General features: G+C 40.2%; 2 protein-coding genes across 2 annotated transcripts; both read left to right on the top strand.

The window, feature by feature from the left end:
* Positions 1-12,633: 12,633 nt before the first annotated feature.
* Positions 12,634-13,536, top strand: LOC149774814 (protein CFDP2-like). Its single transcript, XM_089944725.1, has one exon. The coding sequence runs from the start codon at positions 12,634-12,636 to the stop codon at positions 13,534-13,536; it is 903 nt and encodes a 300-aa protein (XP_089800851.1).
* On the top strand, positions 13,533-14,135 carry LOC149774813 (uncharacterized). Its single transcript, XM_089944724.1, has one exon. The coding sequence runs from the start codon at positions 13,533-13,535 to the stop codon at positions 14,133-14,135; it is 603 nt and encodes a 200-aa protein (XP_089800850.1).
* Positions 14,136-19,906: the final 5,771 nt, after the last annotated feature.

The raw sequence follows: 19,906 nt of genomic DNA, 5'->3' as shown, positions 1-19,906 counted from the left end.
TAGATAGATAGATAGATATATATATAGATAGATAGATAGATAGAGAGATAGAGAGATAAATAGATAGATATACAGACATATATAAAGATGGATATAACTAAGGGTTTTATATTCAAACTTAGATACTTGAATGATGTCATCATTTAATCTTATTTACTTTCACATTCATTCTATCAGCCATATTGTGTACCCAAGTAAACCTGATGAACGAGATATTCATATTGTAACTAAAGTCATTTAAATTTTCAAGATCAATTATTTAAGTTATTTGTCGGTACACGCTAAGCATTTGCCATGCAAGGTCGACTATTAATAACAAAGCTTCTTGTCACGTGCCTGAGATTTCTCTGCAATGATTGGTTCGCTTAGTACATAGTAACAATACCTTTCTTGGCGACGTGAAACATGTACTGGCATTGTACAGAATAGACTAGTTAGCTTGGGACACGGACATTTTACGGGATTTATAGATATTTTCTAAGTATCAGTCTATTCATTACTATTATAAAACTACGTGTATTTTATATAGTCACCGTATAAGTATATATTCATATTATATGTGTTGACAACTGCGTCAACTCTCACTGAGTCAATGCATGAAATTGGAATAACGTTGTACTGAATGTGTAGAGTCGTACGTTTACTCGTATCAAGATTACTAAACGCGCTGAGACTTGTGCTCTTAATGGTACATTGGAAATCAAATTTACGTTGGTTTGTTTTTTTCCTGGTTATTAAACCTGGGCTATTGTATGCACAGAGAGAGAGAGAGAGAGAGAGAGAGAGAGAGAGTTGGACAACGTCAGTCACTCAGATGTCGACGTATTAAATGAGAGGTAACTCACACCTAGGTCATCTAATGTTCAGAACGTTGTTCATTTTCAACGAGCGAGATTTTAAGGAAAATATAATACACACGTTGTTTCCTGTGAATGTGTGGTCAATTATGTTAGATGAAGTTTCTATAGCAGCAATAATTTGCAGTATTTACAGCCATGAAAATCCTCCCAATCCACAGTAGTTACACCCACCACATATCCCCATCAACAGTATTTACACCCATGAAAATCCTCCCAATCCACAGTAGTTACACCCACCACATATCCCCATCAAGACTATTTATATCCCCATCCGCAATATTTACACCCACCACTACTCACCCCATCCACAGTATGTACAGCCACCATTTACTCCTCATCTACAATATTTAGAACCGCTCCGGTGGCCTAGTGGTTAGAGCGTCCGCCTCGGATGCGGGAGGTCGTGGGTTCGATCCCCGGCCGAGTCATACCAGAGACTTAAAAAATGGTACTAACTACTGCCTCGCTTGGCGTTCAGCATTAAGAGGTTAATGTTAGGACTGGTCGGCCTGGTGTCAGGATAATGTAACTGGGTGGGACATCATGCTACATGTCTGCGGCATGATGCCCCAGTGCTAGACATTACTATAAACTGCCATATTGCAGACATCGTAGCGATATGACTGAAAAATTGTTAAAGCTACGTTAAAAAATCAAAAATCACATCACTCACATCACAATATTTACACCAATAGCTAACTCCACATATACAATATTTACAGTCAAGTTTTCTCACATCCCGAGTGATGCGGCATGCTGACATCGGCAGCGACCATAGTCTTCTGGTGGCCAAGGTGACTCTGAAGCTTAGGGGTCTCCAGGAATCAGCGCTTCGATGTGGCCAAGCTGAAAGATCCAAAAGTGAAGGAAGAGTTCAGGCTGGCCCTAAGGAATAGGTTTAGTGTTCTAGAAGATGAGACAGCGCTGACCATAGACAATTTCAACAGAGTAATGAAGGAAGCGGGAGAAGTAGTTTTAGGTTATAGGAATATTAAGAAGACAGAGTGGATATCAGGAGAGACGTGGACTCGCATAGACGAGAGAAGACAGATTAGGAAGAGACTTTTGGACTCCAGGTCACCAAGACTGAAAGAGAGAATTTTGAAGGAGTATAGAGGAAAAGACAAGAGGTGAAGAAATCAGCAAGGAGAGACAAGATAATACACAAAGACACTGGCAAAGAAGGCGGAGGCAGCAGCAGAGCAGAAGGACATGAAGACGGTGTACCAGAACACCAAGAAGCTGAAGGGCGACTACGACCAGGACCACGACCTTCCAGTGAGAGATGAAGATGGAACTCATGTCACAGTGGAGGAGGAAAAGCCGAAGAGATGGAAGCAACATTTTGAGTCCATACTGAATCGCCCAGACCCACCAGTACACGCTGACATTCCTGAAGCAGAGGAGGACCTTGACATCAACTGCGACGACATCACTGTTGAGGAGGTCAAGCAGGCCATCCACAAGCCGAAGAATGGGAAGACACCTGGCGATGATGGAGTATGTCCCGAGATGCTGAAAGCAGAAGACACAAAGACACCGCAGTTTCTTTGCCAGAGTCTCCAAAAGATCTGGGATAGTGAAGAAGCACCGAATGACTGGAAAACAGGAATCAAACTTCCCAAGAAAGGGGATCTGGGGAACTGTAACAACTGGCGAGGAATCACCTTACTATCCATCTCCAGTAAGATTTTCAGTCGCATTATTCTTCAACGCATCACAACAGCTGTGGACGGCATCCTACGCCAGAAACAGGCAGGCTTTAGGAAGGGCAAATCCTGCATCGACCACATGTTCGCTCTGAGACAGATCCTTGAGCAGTCCCATGAGTGGAATGGATCCCTTTATGTGGTCTTTGTGGACTTTGAGAAGGCCTTCGACAGCCTGCACCGAACCTCTCTGTGGAAGATCCTACGACACTACGGCATCCCCCAGAAACTTGTCAACGTCATCAGGTCCCTGTACGAGAACTTTGAGTGCAGAGTCATCCACAACAACCTACTCACTGTCAAGGTGGAAACCGGAGTGAAGCAAGGATGCATTCTCTCGCCGATCCTCTTCTCTCTGGCCATTGATTGGATCATGCGCCGCACCATAGAGGGCAGGAGGCAAGGAATACAGTGCACGCTGACCTCAGTGCTGGATGACCTGGATTATGCCGACGACATCGGGTTGCTGGCAAGCAGATACCAGGATATCCAACAGAAGACACAACAGTTGGTGCAGACAGCAAGCACCATAGGTCTTCGAGTCAACATAGGGAAGACACAAGTCTTGAGGAAGAACACTAGAGTGGGCGACCCAATCACCATCAACGACCAGCCTCTGAAAGAAGCAGACGAATTCACGTACCTGGGCAGCAAGGTCGCCACGGATGGAGATTGCACTTGGAAGGTCACCACGTGAATCAGCAAGGCCAACCAGGCCTTCGCAATGCTGAAGCCCATCTGGAGGACAACAAACCTCAGCGCCCACACGACGATCAGTATCTTCAAGAGCAACGTGCTGAGCGTCCTTTTTTACAGGTCAGAGTGTTGGAAGAACACAGCTAACATAGAATGCAAGATCGAAGTTTTCCAGACCAAGTGCCTGCAACGGATCATGAGGATCTTCTGGCCAAACATGATCTCGAACGAGGAACTCCGGCACAGAGCGGGCGCAAGCACCATCGCTGAGACCATTGCAACTCGTCGATGGGGATGGCTCGGCCACGTCTGCAGAATGCCCCCTGACTCACTACCAAGGGTGGTACTGAGATGGACTCCACAGGGGAAAAGGAACCGTGGCAGACCCAGAGAGACCTGGCGCCGAACCGTGGAGCGAGAACTCAAGACCAGAGGCCTCACCCTGCAGACTGCCCCCATAACAGCAGCCGACAGACCAAAATGGTGTTCCCTTGCTGGCGCCTCAAGCACCAGACGGCGCAGAGAGGATTGATTGATTTATTTTTCTCACATCCACAGTATTGACACCCACCAGTAACCAGAAATCCACAGTATTTACACCTACCACTTATCTCCCCATCCATATTATTTAAACCCACCAGTAACTCCCCAAATACAAAGTCACAGTGCTTTGTCTAGTCAATATAATGATTAACTTCTCTAAGATGACATGATACTTTTAGGTGACTATGGGATTTAAAGATAACGAAATTACATGCATATACATCAGTCTGGACTAATCATCTCTGTGTGTGTGTGTGTGTGTGTGTGTGTGTGTGTGTGTGTGCATTTGTGTGTGTGTGTACATATCCTTTTCTATCTTCATTTATCTTCGTAATATAGTTTGTGATGTACTTGATGAATTGTACAATAAATATTAGTTGAAAACTCTTGTTCATTTTGAGCATAAAACAATAATGCACGCTGCATCTGTTTGCAGATGCAGAAAATAAGACTGATTTTCCTTTACATTTTCTTTACAAAACAAATTTTACTTGTGAAGTTTATGTGATATGTGCAGGTGTTTTGTTTTTACCGTACTATACTCAGTAAAGGCAACGTGTATTCGATCATGAAACGTTTACGATTTCTATGACATACCTCTGTCTCTTTGGTTACCTAAGGTCTGACAGACTTAATGGAATACGCCAGTGAATATTTCCACACTGATACTTTTAATACAGCCATTAAACAGAAGGGATTGTAAAGACCGTGTGTTTCGCAATAAAGGCACATTTTACCAGAATTTCTGTCAAGTAAAATTTCAGTATCCACAAATCCTTAAACTCCGCCTATCTACAAGAAACTGCCAGTCAGATTTTGGCAATTCGCAACTGGCCTCAATGCAAGTCTTTTCATTGGAAATATATGTACCTTTACACAGTGAGACATACATTAGGCTGGCACATAAATATTGTATATACAAATAAACGAAGCCTAAGATTGAGTGCTCATCCTAATAAATACATTTCTAAACATGCAAAAGAATTTCTTCATATTCCGATTCGGGAGGAGATAATAATAATAATAATAATAATAATAATAAAAGATTGAACAGATTTTATTTGTATAAATTTCAAAAATTGTTAAACACATCGGGTCAGAATGATAATAAAATATTCACCGAGAAAAGATATATAGCCTTGTTGTATTCACTGGCAGGGCGAATTTGAAATAATAACAACACATATTATTACAACTGCGCATACAGAGACAAATATAGCGGGCGCGCTACAGATATTATGAAGTTCTGAGAGTGGTGGGTATAAGTTGAAGTTGTTTACATTGGCTACATGCGTAATGGAGAGAATGCTGCTATACCTCTATGTTACTTTTATGTACTGTGGCTGACAGATAAAGCTTAGTATCAGTCCATATAGAAAGACCTTACTTAGTAAACTAGATTCCACACAACATAAGGCACTAATCATTTGCACTGGAGCACTAAACTCAACCTCCCTAGAAGAGCTCCAAATACTGACAGGAGAACTACCACTGCAACTAAGAAGAAACGAAAGCATGTTAAGATATGCCGCACGAGTTTCGATTCACAAAACAAGCCACCCCACCAGGAAAATTATCCAACAAAGTAATATCCCTTTCAATAAAAAAATTGAAACCACAAACACCCGGTGCAAAAAGAATTCATGAACTTACTAAAGATCTTATCCTACCCACTCTACAAGCTGAACAATGCAATTACCCCGACCCAACACCATGGACGGGAGATAACTCTAATTGTAACGCAATATCCCTTACAATGGAAACAAACAAGACCATGTACATGATATAAGGACAAAAATATTAGCCGATCTAGAAGAAAAATACATAGGGTACACCAAGATATACACCGATGGCTCAAAAATTACAAAACCGTATAAAACTGCTGCGGCAATATTAATCCCTGAAACCAACACAGAATTCGGAGCTAGATTACCCGACACCTGCTCCTTTTACAAAGCCGCATTTTGGGCCACTATTGAAGCTCTAAAATGGATCCAACTAACAAACACTAGACAAGCAGTTATCATTAGCGAATCCCTTAGCTTCATCAACTCGATAAAATCAAACGAATCTATCACAAGAAGTAACTTCCTGAAGGAAACCAACCACTTAATTAAACAACTGCTAAATAACAAACATATAATAGAATTCATGTGGGTGCCCTCCCATATGGGATTAGCAGTTAACGAGAAAGCAGACCAAGTAGCTAAACAATACCTCCATGAACCTGACTCCATAACATTATACTACAGCGTGCAAGAATTGTATAGCATCATCAGAATTAAAATCAACAATAAGTGGCGACAACAATGGGATAGCAGCAAAATAAACGCAAGCTATACTCGATACTAAATAAGGTCACAAGACATACCAACCCACCACAACTCGTTAGAAGTCAGGATCAAAAACTTATCAATAGGACACTAACAGGCAAAACTAAATTAGTCAGCAGCTTTGGGAAATATTTGACAATCAACATAAACTCGAATGGCAAATGCCCAAACTGTCCACTCCAAGAAGATTTAGAACACGTTTTTAACACATGCCGTAAGTATGGAACCCAAAGAACTAGGTTTAGGACTAAACAACATAAAATAGGGTCCCCACCGACCTATCCAGATTTCCTCAAAGAACAAAACTTAAATAATTATAAAAATATCATAAACTTCCTCAACGACATTGGTAAAAAGCGGGGATTTAAACAAACATGTATGACCCGCTAAACAATAAATAAATACCATTCAATTAATTGCAACTAGGGGACAGGCTAACAAACTAAATGTAAGGAACAACAAAACCAGATTTCTTTGACATGTCTTAGCGACCCGAGTATTCGGGAAAGTTATCTGTCTTATCAAAATAGATTTAGCGTGAAAATAACATCACATAAATAACTCTATCCACAAACTAGGATAATAATCAAAACAAAATAAGTCCAAGCCTACCAAAATTAGTAGACAGGCTAATAAACTTAAAATTACAGAATAAATAAGAACAGATGTCTTTGACAAGTCTTAGCGACCCGAGTATTCGGCAAATATATCTGTCTTATCAAAATAGATTTAGCCTGAAAATAAAATAACATCCCATAAATAAAACAAAATAGGAACAATTATCATAACTAGTAGACAGGCTAATAAACTTAAAATTAGGGAATAAATAAGATCAGATATATTTGACATGCGTTAGCGACCCGAGTATTCGGCAAAGATATCTGTTTTAATCAAATTTACTTAGCCTGAAAATAAAATAACAAAATACTAATAACTTCATCCAAAAACCTAGAAAAATAAATCAAACATAAAGATAGATTAGCAAGTACTTAGCCCAACCATAAACCTTTAAAAAATTAATTAATTATTTTTCTAGTGCAACACAGCCATAGAACATGAAATTAAGGACAGTAACATCCTTTCCTACCACAAGATGATCGCAGATTATCTGTAGTACAAGAAAAGCAACTGCACTAAGGCACAGCCTCTCCTCGAGGCACTAAAACAATTAGAACACTTAGATAAGACCCCCCAAAAAACCTAGAATTAATAAAGTGGTCCAAACCCCAAGGACCATCAGGCCCGGCTGCACAGTGCGACAACCAAATACCTAGTGAAAATAGATAGGACCCTAAACTTAAGAATATACGAGGTGGTCCAAACCCCAAGGTACATCAGGCCCACCTGCACAAAAGCGGCGTACCATCAAGCCTAGGAAAGTTTAAATAACCATACATAAAAGGTTGAACCCAAACCAAGAACCACCCCACCCAAATCAGACTCGATAAAGTTTAAATAACCCTACAGACTACCACTAAGCGATCACTGGTGCGGTACTATCATTAAAAAAAGGCACAGAATATATCTCCAAAAATCCGTCAAGACAATTCATTAACCTTTTGGCAAGAGAGTCAAAAAATGTATGCCCTGGATAAACCAAGGTACCTTCCTAGTGAGCAGATTCCAACCTGACCGAACCTTCCTCCTCTCCACCGCCGGGCATTAACTTAATAAACGTGCATAGCACATATTAAATACATGAAGGGAGAGGCACTTTTTCCTCTCTTCATGAACAATTAATTAACCCTCCACATTGGAATAAAAACCTCGGTGTCCCGATGTGACCTCATAGTGGCGACCAATCACTACTGGCGTCACATACTGCTTGGTTGACACCTAGCGCAGCTAACACAGACCGAATTGCTGCCTTTAACTCGAGTGTGTGTGCTGGGTCTATACAATCGAGTATAGCCTTACATTCAGGTCGCTGGTGTATATGAAGCCAGTCATACTGACTCAAGACCTGACGGCTCAATTAAATAGTGCCTTTTATGTACATTAAGGCCTGGGGGATGAGGTTCTAATTCCTTCCCCCGGGATCAATTAAATAATCTGCTTATGGACATTAACCAGACGTACATGCCCGTATGGGCGAAAACGTCTATAATCTAAATGATGGTGATGATGATGATACTCGAGGTATTGTAGCCGCGGAGGTTTCTGCTACAGTTTTATCAATCCTAGTTTCCTTTTTATTTTCTTTCTGATTTTATTTTTATCTCCTTTAGTTGATACTAGTTACTTTTGTACTCATGCAAATTAAATACATAGTAGGATCCAGCACAACAAAGTCAAACAATGTCACAATGAAACATTCTTTAATTCTAGAAACTGACATTTATGTCTACTCGGTACGACCGCCATAGGATTACGAGAGTATTAAGTCTATGGCAGTCTAGTCAATTGTATAACAAAACTCGGTATGAACGCCATAGGAATATGAGAATATTAATTCTCTGGTGGACTAGTACATTTTAAAACAGTACGCATCATCTGGCCCAGAGGTACAAGAAACTTTCTGGCGCAGTCACTGTTACGCATGCGCTGTATAACAACCGTGACAAAGTAAATACGTGTAGCTGCAGCTGAGTCTGTGGTGTTCTGGCCAACAACGTGCAAAGAAGATGCCATAAGATTCCACTAAGTGCAGAGTGGCAAAATATAAAATGTTTATGTACTCATGCCAACTTGGGGAAATAGCACAATGAATAGCGTTGTCCCTATGGGGAAAGACGCGTGGCTCCGAGAATACTGAACATGACTTTATACCATGTATGTATGCATGTATGTATGTATGTATGTATGTATGTATGTATGGATGGATGGATGGATGGATGCATGCATGCATGCATGCATGCATGCATGCATGCATGCATGCATGCATGCATGCATGTATGTATGTATGTATGTATGTATGTATGTATGTATGTATGTATGTATGTATGTATGTATGTATGCATGCATGCATGCATGTATGTATGTATGTATGTATGTATGTATGTATGTATGCATGTATGTATGTATGTATGTATGTATGTATGTATGTATGTATGTATGTATGTATGCATGTATGTATGTATGTATGTATGTATGCATGTATGTATGTATGTATGTATGTATTGTTATATAAATCCTCGTTTAGTTTTTATTTTCTTTCTGATTTCATTTCTTTCTTCCTTAGTAGATACTAGTTGCTTTGGTACTCATGTGAATTAAAAACACAGTAAGATCCTGCATGTGGGGGTATGCTACTGGATGTGTGGTATTATGAGGTTGTAACTTCTTACAAGGTGTCTGCTTTGTTTGGCTATCGTTATCTAGAGGGTGATCGCCCTCGGTATTGTTGTTCTGATAGAGTAAAGATTAAGATAAAGTGTGAAATTATAGATGGAATAAAAAGAGATATGAGCAGATGTATAGAACAGAATGACACGAGGCTCCGTAAATGGAAAAACATAAAAATTAATCAATTACAGAAACAACTGGGATAATACATTATATTAGGAAGATACACTTCATTTTGGAATATATTTTTCACTGAATTTCAAAAAAAAATATATTTATCTACATAGCCGATCTGTTTATATGATATAATTTGTTCATCATATAATCGAGTGAACGATCGAAGTCATTGCTTGTACAACTTTATAACCTGCTTATTCCGGTCCTCTCCGACTCCACTATAGTGGTTCTTCTAGGTCCTTTCTCTTTTTCCCTTTTCCGACCTCCCTACTGTCTCGCCCCTTTTTGGACCTCAAACTTTGTGTGTGTAGGTGGATACGTAAGCAGATATTTCAGTGGATAATTCTGTGGATACGGCCGTGGAGCTATTTCACCATGCAAAATAAACAGAGAGAACCTAAATATTCTGCCAGTTGTCCCACTGGAAACAGATCATTTCTCCCCTCTCGCTATGTCAGATATCGTTCTATCGGACTTCGAATTGACCAGAGGCTGTCTGGTCAAGCTAAACATGACAGACCATAAAAAACATAGTTTCACAAGATTAATATACTTCCTATTGGCTTGTTCATTACTGACTCCCATTAACATTACACGAGACATACCGGTTCCGTTCTCGTCTCAATTGCACAAATGAATGAATGAAATTCATTACATTTTTTAACTATGTTATATTTAGCGAATATACACATTCAAGTCTTTAGCATACATGAAATCATCTAAGGTGAATTCAACGGATTCTCGTAACTCGTATCAACCAAAGTAATGCATGAAATCTTAGATTCATATAAAAATCAAGACGACAAATTCAAACAATTCATCAAACTTATATAGAGAAGATCATTGTACGGATTCAGATAGGTGATCTCATAGTTATATCGAGAATATTGGTCGACCGATTTAAACAAATAAATTCATGCAGATATAAACAATTGAATTCAAGCAAATCATTACATTGGTATCAACGAACTACATGAAATTGACGCAAATACCTTGTGCTTTCAAGCTTTGTGCGCTTCTACCGCCACACTTGTGTCCGCTGACTTTCCAGACTTCCAATCCCTTTAATCAACGTTTTACGAGAGAATTTCTTCCAAATTCAGTCTCGGAGTCCCTTATCTTTTCACTCTTGCAGGAAAATTGCAGACTGACTCGATATTTTTCGATGAAGGCAATTTAACCCGCAAGAATTTCGTGTGGGAACCATGCCCCTTATTTAGCGTAACCAGTCAGGATTAAATATATTTATAACTAGGTGCCTAAATTGCGGCCAGCATGACTTATAGAATTCCAAACAACAGCTCTGGAAAAACTCAGCTTCTGATAGTTCCGATATAAAGTCGAAGTTAACCGTCTATAGTCTAGTCGTCTAACGGCTAAGTAAACGAAGGTCTAATTAAGAATAACTTCCTCTCCCGACACAGACATTAGGAATCACTACAGTATAGCGATTTAACAAGCGCCTGTCCTCATATATCTAATTAATTGTTCTCTAGCCCCATGTTAATGCAATGCGCTCTTCATAGATCGACAGAAATTTGCATCCTTACACAGCACAACAAAGTTAAACAATGACACAATGAAACATTCTTAATTCTGGAAACTGCAATTTATATATATATTCGGTATGACCTCTATAAGAATACAAGAATATTAATTATCTGGCAGGCTAGTGAATTGTAAAACAGTACTCTGTATGACCGCCGTAGGAATACGACAGTATTAAGTCTATGGCAAACTAGTAAATTGTATAACAGTACTCAGTATGACCGCCATAGGAACAAGAGGATATTAATTACCAGGCAGACTAGCAAACTGTAAAAGAGTACTCTGTAAGACCGACATAGGAATACGAGAATATTATTTCTCTGGCAGACTAGAAAATTGCAAAAGAGTACTAGGTATGCAATAGAAGTAAAAGATAATTTCTGGCACATTCATTACTACACATGAGCTATTTAACGGTCACAAAGTTAGCAATTGCACTATTTTTAACAACTGAGCCTTTGATGTTCCTGCCATCAACGTGCACCGAAAGTTACACCCGGATTCCACTAAGTGTAGAGCAGCAAAATATAAACTATGTATGGACTCTTCCCCAGCTGGTGAAATAACACTATGAATACCATTGTCCCTATATGTAAAGCCTTGTATCTCCGCGAGTACTGAACATGACGTTAATTATGTATGTATGTATGTATGTATGTATGTATGTATGTATGCATGCATGCATGCATTCTTACTCCTTCGGGGGTAGCTCGTCCACCTTTGGTCCTCACTTGGCACTCAGCTCTCACCTGTTGCTCAAAGAAGAGGTGCATCCTCAGCGGCCACATCCCGGAAAACCGCCTCGACTCACCGGCTAAACCAGGCTGAGGGTAGCCACCGAGTCTTCTCTCCTCGGTGAGTTAGGCTTTGTCTACCTAGCATGTGAAGACTGGATTCGGCAGCCATCGCGGAGGAACCACCAGCTGGTCAACGGGCAGAAAGGCGATTCTCAGCAAAGCGCAGTGGAGGGCTAAGAGCTCGACGAGACACGTAGGACGTCCTGGTCATCCACTGCACTCAACTCTGTCCCCGGCCGTCTCGACGTTGTCATCCTGCTGGACTAAGATGGTTTTGGGCGAGAAAGTGAGGTCGACGAACTGCGCAACTCTTCTTCACTTGAAACAAAGTCATCACGCAATCACTCTTGTTATCCACCCATCCCAATTCATCACCCACTAAAGTCCTGTGGCAACAGGCAAGCGACGAAACGGCAGGTGTGGGTACACTGGCAGCTGTAGCCGGAAACCTGCACGCAGGCGACTCAGGCCATTAGTGTCGTTCACCATTGACACGGAGCAGCAGTGGAGTTCCGCAGCCCCCTAAGCGACTGGGCATCCCTCTTCAGCAATACACTACTCACCTCCTTGGCATAAGCAAGGGGCTAGAAAAGGTACCCTAAAAATTGCCTGCTATAAACCTCCCTAGCCAGCTTACCCCGGCTGGTTGAGACCCTACTCCAGCGGTTGAAATACAAAGAAGAAAATGAGGATTGCGACTCTCACACTTGACGCATGGAATGTACGCACCTTACTGGACAGAGACGACGCTGAAAGACCCCAGAAGAAAACCGCCCTAATAGGAAAGGAACTCACCAGATACAACGTGGACATTGCTGCCTTGAGCGAGACCCTGCTTGCAGGAGAAGGCGAACTATGTGAAAGGGGCTCCGGATACACTTTCTTTTTGAGCGGCCGAGAAAGTGAAAAACACCGTAAGGCTGGTGTCGGCTTTGCAATGAAGACAGCACTGATTAGCAAATTGGCTGGACCTCCCAAGGGAGTAAACGACAGACTCAAGGCCATGAAACTCCCCTTCTTGTCTGGAAGAAAGCACTTTACCATCATCAGTTGCTACGCTCCAACCATGGCCAACCCGGATGAAGTGAAAGTCGAGTTCTGTGAGGATCTTCACTCAATCATTGCTGACGTCCCAATGGCAGGTAAGCTCGTCATTCTTGGCGACTTCAATGCAAGAGTAGACTATGATAACGTTGCCTGGTATGGAGTGCTAGGAATGCACGGAGTGGGTCACTATAACAGCAACGGTCTCCTTTTGCTCCAGACTTGCGTCGAGTATGAACTGCTGATCGCCAATACAGTCTTCCGCCTCCTTACCCGTAACCAGACGTCATGGATGCACCCTCTCTCTAAGCACTTGCACATCACTGACTACGACATTATCAGGAAAAGGGACAGGCAGGATGTGCGTGTTACCAAGTCCTTGTGCGGCGCTGACTGCTGGACAGACCACCGCCTCATCACCACTAAGCTTGACCCCGCATTCAGCCCAAAAGATGCCCTCAGACGCCCGCAGTTGGCATCAGGTACCGTACAGATGGAAAACTGTTCAACCCAAGGAGGCTTCAAGCGGAAACTATGGTTATGACAGACACTGTCAGGGACTTTTTATTTGCTGATGACTGCGTCCTCAACGCTGGCTCAGAAGCCGACTTGCAATGCAGCATTGAAAAGTTCCCCAGCTCTTGTACAAGCTTCAGTCTCACCATCAGTACCAAGATGACAGAAATCCTGCATCAGCCGGCCCCTGAAAAGCCCTATGTTGAGCCCAACATCACCGTCAATGGCCAAAAACTCAACTTACTGAACCGCTTGATCTACCTTGGCAGCATCACTATTGACGAAGAGGTGAACTTCCGCATTGCCAGAGTCAGCGCCATTTTCGGCAGACTGAATGCCAACGTCTGGAATGGAAGAGGCATCAGCATCCAGAACAAACTAAAGGTCTACAGGGCAGTTGTGCTCCTCACACTATTTTACGCATTCGAAACGTGGACGGTGTACCAACGCCACGCATGGAAGATAAACGACTTTCACACTACAAGTCTCATTAAAATCCTCAAGATCAAGTGGCAGGACAAGGTTCCAAATACTGAGGTACTCGCCCAAGCAGGTTTACCCAGCATCCACACCATCCTGATGCAGGGCGGGACATGTTGTACGCATGCCAGACCACCGGCTGCCTAAGAGACTCTTCTATAGCAAGCTACAGTAGGGACAAAGATCCCACGGAGGTCAGAAGAAACGCTTCAAAGACGATCTTAAAGCTGCGTTGAAAGCATTCAACATAAACCCTGATTCCTTGGAACTAACAGCAAACAATCGAGTTCCTCCGTGCACAAAGGCTTCAAGTTCTGCGAATCTAGCAGGACAGCAGCTGCAGAGCTGCAGAGGCAAGGCAGAAAAGCGCATGCCATCAACCCTCCTGGATATGTCCCGCTCATCCCTTGTCCCTTATGCAGACGAACATTCGGTGCAAGGATTGGCCTCATCAGCCACCTGCGCACGCACATAACAGAACCACCCTCTCTAACCCTCTGATGACTAGAGTGGTCCTTGTCGACTCGAGGCATGCATGATTTGTATTGTCCTGAAATTGGGGATCATCAAACGTTTCTGTTATGAACGGGTATCTGCAGTATGGATATGTCCGCTGAAGCAGGTTTCAGTTTATATTGAAGATAATTGTCCGTCCGAAAGTATGTGTTTAACCCTTTGACTGTGGAGACGACGTATACGTAAGCTCTCCTTACATAGTGTTTTTTTTTACTACGGTACTAAAGTAAGGTCTAAAAATGTCACCTGATTTTAAATAGCGAGGGCTTTTCTCCATGATAAGAATTTAAACACGAAATCATATGGACACAGAGAAAACAGAGACAAGAGAGATTGAATTTGTTGCTCTTCTGGTTTTTCAAGTGTCAACACAATATTGTGTGCATCATACCGAAGGAACGACAGCTAAGCGCCTTTCACAAGGATACACCGAGGACGTAGACCTGGTATGGCTTTGGCAGGTATCGCTACTAAGAGGGGGAGAGGGGGAGAGAGGGGGGGAGAGGGGGGAGAGAGATGGGGTCGGGCATGTGACGTGTTTCAATTCGCGGTGGAAACAGTTTATGACACTGGTGATTATAACATGAAGGAAATTTGTTTTTTGGTTGTACACCTTCAAAGGTTAAGAGATGTACATGAGGAGGAAATGAACACCATCAAAGATTATGAGATACGTCTATAATAGGTAATGAACCAGAGGATGATGATATTGTTCAAACATTATTAGAACCAAGTCTGTGTCTCTGTCCTTCCTAGTTTGAGTATTTGTGTATTTATCCTACCATTATTAGAACCAAGTCTGTCTGTCCTTCCTAGTTTATGTATTTGTGTATTTATCCTACCATTTTTAGAACCAAGTCTGTCTGTCATTCCTAGTTTATGTATTTGTGTATTTATCCTACCATTATTAGAACCAAGTCTGTCTGTCCTTGGCATTTTATGGATGTATCGTGCTTTACAAAATGTCTCAATCGAATGGATGATGGACGTTATCGTCGGTGAAAGAGGATTTAAGAAAAACTAAGAGCTAATTTATCTGGGCGATAAAAGGTGTTAATCGATATATAAGTAAATATTAAGCATAATCGGTAATATTGTAGTCGCTAATTTAAAATCACTTTCTCGTATCTGCATCAAAATAGAATGCTCATTTTCACCTAATTATGTGATCTTTTTAAAACTTATTTTTCAACAGATTAATATCCCTAAAATCGTATAATTCATGGACGATTCGGCAGTTTATTCTGAATAATTCTTTAGATATTACATGGTGGGGTAATTTAGTAAAAATGTTTGACTTCCTTAGAAACGATTGTAGCTGTTTAGTTTGGTAATATACAAGTTTCCCGTTGAATATTCTTTCCGTTAAACATATATTTGGTATATTATCAAGCTAATATGATATCCGCATTATACGCAACTGAAAAATGTTCTTTTTCTTTTCAATTTTGGAGGTTTTACGACAATAAGTCTTCAAAGATGTCGTCCTAATCCAGTATTTTTTTAAAAAGTCATATTTGTGAGAAAAAAAAAAGGTCGCCATGTTACGGCTGCTCTCGTCCAGACAATAATGTTTGGTTACAAGAGACAGGGTATTATTGTCTTATTAAGACGACTATAATTCTTATTTAAATTGGGTTTAAATTGATATTAAGCCATAGGTTAGAGAGAGAGAGAGAGAGAGAGAGAGAGAGGGACGTACAACATGTATGTATGTATGTATGTATGCATGTTCTCAATGAAACCACATTGAATCGTATCAAATCTTCGTCTATGATTTGTATTGTCCTGAAATTGGAGATCATCAAACGTTTCTGTTATGAACGGGTATCTGCAGTATGGATATGTCCGCTGAAGCAGGTTTCAGTTTATATTGAAGATAATTGTCCGTCCGAAAGGATGTGTTTAACCCTTTGACTGTGGAGACGACGTATACGTAAGCTCTCCTTACATTGTGTTTTTTTACTACGGTACCAAAGTAAGGTCTACAAATGTCACCTGATTTTAAATAGCGAGGGCTTTTCTCCATGATAAGAATTTAAACACGAAATCATATGGACACAGAGAAAACAGAGACAAGAGAGATTGAATTTGTTTGCTCTTCTGGTTTTTCAAGTGTCAACACAATATTGTGTGCATCATACCGAAGGAACGACAGCTAAGCGCCTTTCACAAGGATACACCGAGGACGTAGACCTGGTATGGCTTTGGCAGGTGTCGCTACTAAGAGGGGGAGAGGGAGGGGAGGGGGGGGGGAGAGAGATGGGGTCGGGCATGTGACGTGTTTCAATTCGCGGTGGAAACAGTTTATGACATTGGTGATTATAACATGAAGGAAATTTATTTTCTGGTTGTACACCTTTAAAAGTTAATAGATGTACCTGAGGAGGAAATGAACACCATCAAAGATTATGAGATACGCCTATAATAGGTAAACCAGAGGACGATGATATTGTTCAAACATTATTAAAACTAAGTCTGTGTCTCTGTCCTTCCTAGTTGATGTATTTGTGTATTTATCCTACCATTATTAGAACCAAGTCTGTCTGTCCTTCGTATTTTATGGATGTATCATGCTTTACAAAATGTCTCAATCGAATGGATTATGGACGTTATCGTCGGTGAAAGAGGATTTAGGAAAAACTAAGAGCTAATTTATCTGGGTGATAAAAGGAGTTAATCGATATATAAGTAAATATTAAGCATAATCGGTAATGTTGTAGTCGCTAATTTAAATTCACTTTCTCGTATCTGCATCAAAATAGAATGCTCATTTTCACCTAATTATGTGATCTTTTTAAAACTTATTTTTCAACAGATTAATATCCCTAAAATCGTATAATTCATGGACGATTCGGCAATTTATTCTGAATAATTCTTTAGATATTACATGGTGGGGTAATTTAGTAAAAATGTTTGACTTTCTTAGAAACGATTGTAGCTGTTTAGTTTGGTAATATACAAGTTTCCCGTTGAATATTCTTTCCGTTAAACATATATTTGGCATATTATCAAGCATATATGATATCTGCATTATACGCAACTGAAAATGTTCTTTTTCTTTTCAAGTTGGAGGTTTTACGCCAATAAGTCTTCAAATATATTGTCCTAATCCAGTATTTTTTTTTAAAGTCATATTTGTGAAAAAAAGTTCGCTATGTTACCGCTGCTCTCATCCAGAAAATAATTTTCGGTTACAAGAGACAGAGTATTATTGTCTTATTAAGACGACTATACTTCTTATTTAAATTGGGTTGAATTTGATATTAAGCCATAGGTTAGAGAGAGAGAGAGAGAGAGAGAGAGAGAGAGAGAGAGAGAGAATGTGCAGGTGTGATGTGTTTTGTGAGTGCGTGTGTGTGCAAAGATATATGTCAGAATTGATAGAAGCGAAATGATATATTTTTGATTTTATTCAATCAACCTATACATAAAATATCACTTGGAAGGAAAAAAAGAGAATGATCATGGTCTAAATTAAATTGTATTGTTCTTCGTGTGTTAAATGCAGTTAAATGCAGTTTTGTGATGACAGTTTGTAATAAAATTTTACATTGGATTTTGTCGCAATAAAACATGATGCCACATACACGCATGCTTACACACACACACACCCACACCTGTTCCGCTTTTTATTTCTTTTTTACGACTCCTAGTACTTTTCAAAGAGGTAATTATTATAAATTCATACCAAATGTGTTTACCTGTATATATTTTACTTTTGCTGACCAAATAAAGGCAATCATTTTCTTTTCGTTTAAAGTTTAAATACGAAACTGTTATTACAGCTTTTTTGGCATAAATTAATTGTCTTATGATGAATAAATACAAATAATATGACAAAAGTTGTATATCATACATAGGTCTACATAATTTGACACCATTCAGTAATTTCTATGGTAGGTCTATATAATCTAGCATGATTCAATTCTACTGATCTTAATATAGTTGTAGTAGTATGAAAATAGGATTTGGGAATTTTGTCGTATGGATTGCAAAATATACAGAAACTTTTTGTAGATATTCATTATCAGTCCAAAATATTCCACACGGCACAGAACACTTTCATTAGAACGTATTTGTTTTGTGGAATAAACACTGATTATCCGATTTTGAAAGACACATTCCGTCGGAAATTTAGGCGATACAGTCTGAGATCATGATAATAGTGCCTTCTAACAGCACGTTCGGTGATATAATCTGAGATCATGAATACAGTGCCTTCTCAGAACACGATCGGTGATACAATCTGAGATCATTAAAACAGTGCCTTCTCACAGCACATTCAGTGATACAATCTTAGTTCCTTAATACAGTGCCTTCTCACAGCACGTTCGGTGATATAATCCGAGAATCACGAATACAGTGCCTTCTCACATGTTTTTGGCAATGCGTTCATTTGCATGGTTCCTTGTTTCTGCGTCGGCCTTTTCATTGCCCGGAATCTGGATGTAGTAAGGAATTCATACGAATTCGACTTGTTTGCTGGTTTGTTTAATTTCTTTGAGTAGAGATCTTGCATGGTTAATCATATTAGGTCTACTCTTTGATTGGTCGGATGCCAAGGATTGCAGTATACTGTAGGAGTCGGTTAGAATTACTGTTTTAGTTGTTGGGTATGTTTTTACGTAAGTTAGTGCCGCTAGTATTGCCACGAATTCTAGTATAAATTGCACACTGGTCTTTTTCCGAAGGAGATGCCCAAATTTGGAATTACTATCCCTCCTGCCGTTTTATTTGGAAATTTTGTTTTGGACCTATCTGTGAAGATTTGGACGTAGGACTCGTATTTATTGTTTGTGTACGTTAATATGGATGTCATTAATCCTATCGGGTCGTTTTATTGTTCCTTAATTCTCGTAGGCTAAAGTCGATTTGTGGTGTCGGGCAGGTCCAAAGGGATCTGGGTAGTATTTTTCCCATTTGTGCAGAACGGTTAGTGTCACGGAATGGTGTAAATGTTGTTAATTAAATACATGTACTCGGGTTTCGTTTCTTTTCTCTGTACAACGATACCCGAGGGTGATTATAATATGGTCTATGTATTTCGAAATCGTGAGTACGATTCGTCCTGTGCCACACGTGCAAGGTGCTTTTGATTAAGAATAACGAAAATTCTAAAGGTATAAATACGTTACTACATGTAAAGGACCTTTACAATGCTAATGGTTTTGTCAGCAAGCCGCCTGCTAAAAGGATTCGCACAACTCAAGCTGTAGGGGTAGGTAATGTTTTGGGTTTTAAGTGATAACTAGTGTATTACCATATTTGCCTTTGCATGTTTGTTATAGGTTTCTTTACATACCATAATGCGTGCATTTTTTATTCTTGTTGCGACGTAGTGCAGGACTTATATTGGTAATGTAAAGCTACATTTTTTAAAAGAATTGTTTACTATTGTC

Source organism: Sinohyriopsis cumingii, unplaced genomic scaffold, assembly GCF_028554795.1.
Source record: "Sinohyriopsis cumingii isolate HCF-2022 unplaced genomic scaffold, ASM2855479v2 utg000131l, whole genome shotgun sequence".
Classification (NCBI taxonomy): Eukaryota; Metazoa; Mollusca; class Bivalvia; order Unionida; family Unionidae; genus Sinohyriopsis; species Sinohyriopsis cumingii.
The sequence above is the reverse complement of the archived record's forward strand: the minus strand, read 5'-3'. Positions and strand labels throughout refer to the sequence as shown.

Coding starts and splice junctions, on each gene's coding strand:
- LOC149774813 (XM_089944724.1), top strand. CDS start 13,533: ATGACAGACACTGTCAGGGACTTTTTATTTGCTGATGACTGCGTCCTC.
- LOC149774814 (XM_089944725.1), top strand. CDS start 12,634: ATGAGGATTGCGACTCTCACACTTGACGCATGGAATGTACGCACCTTA.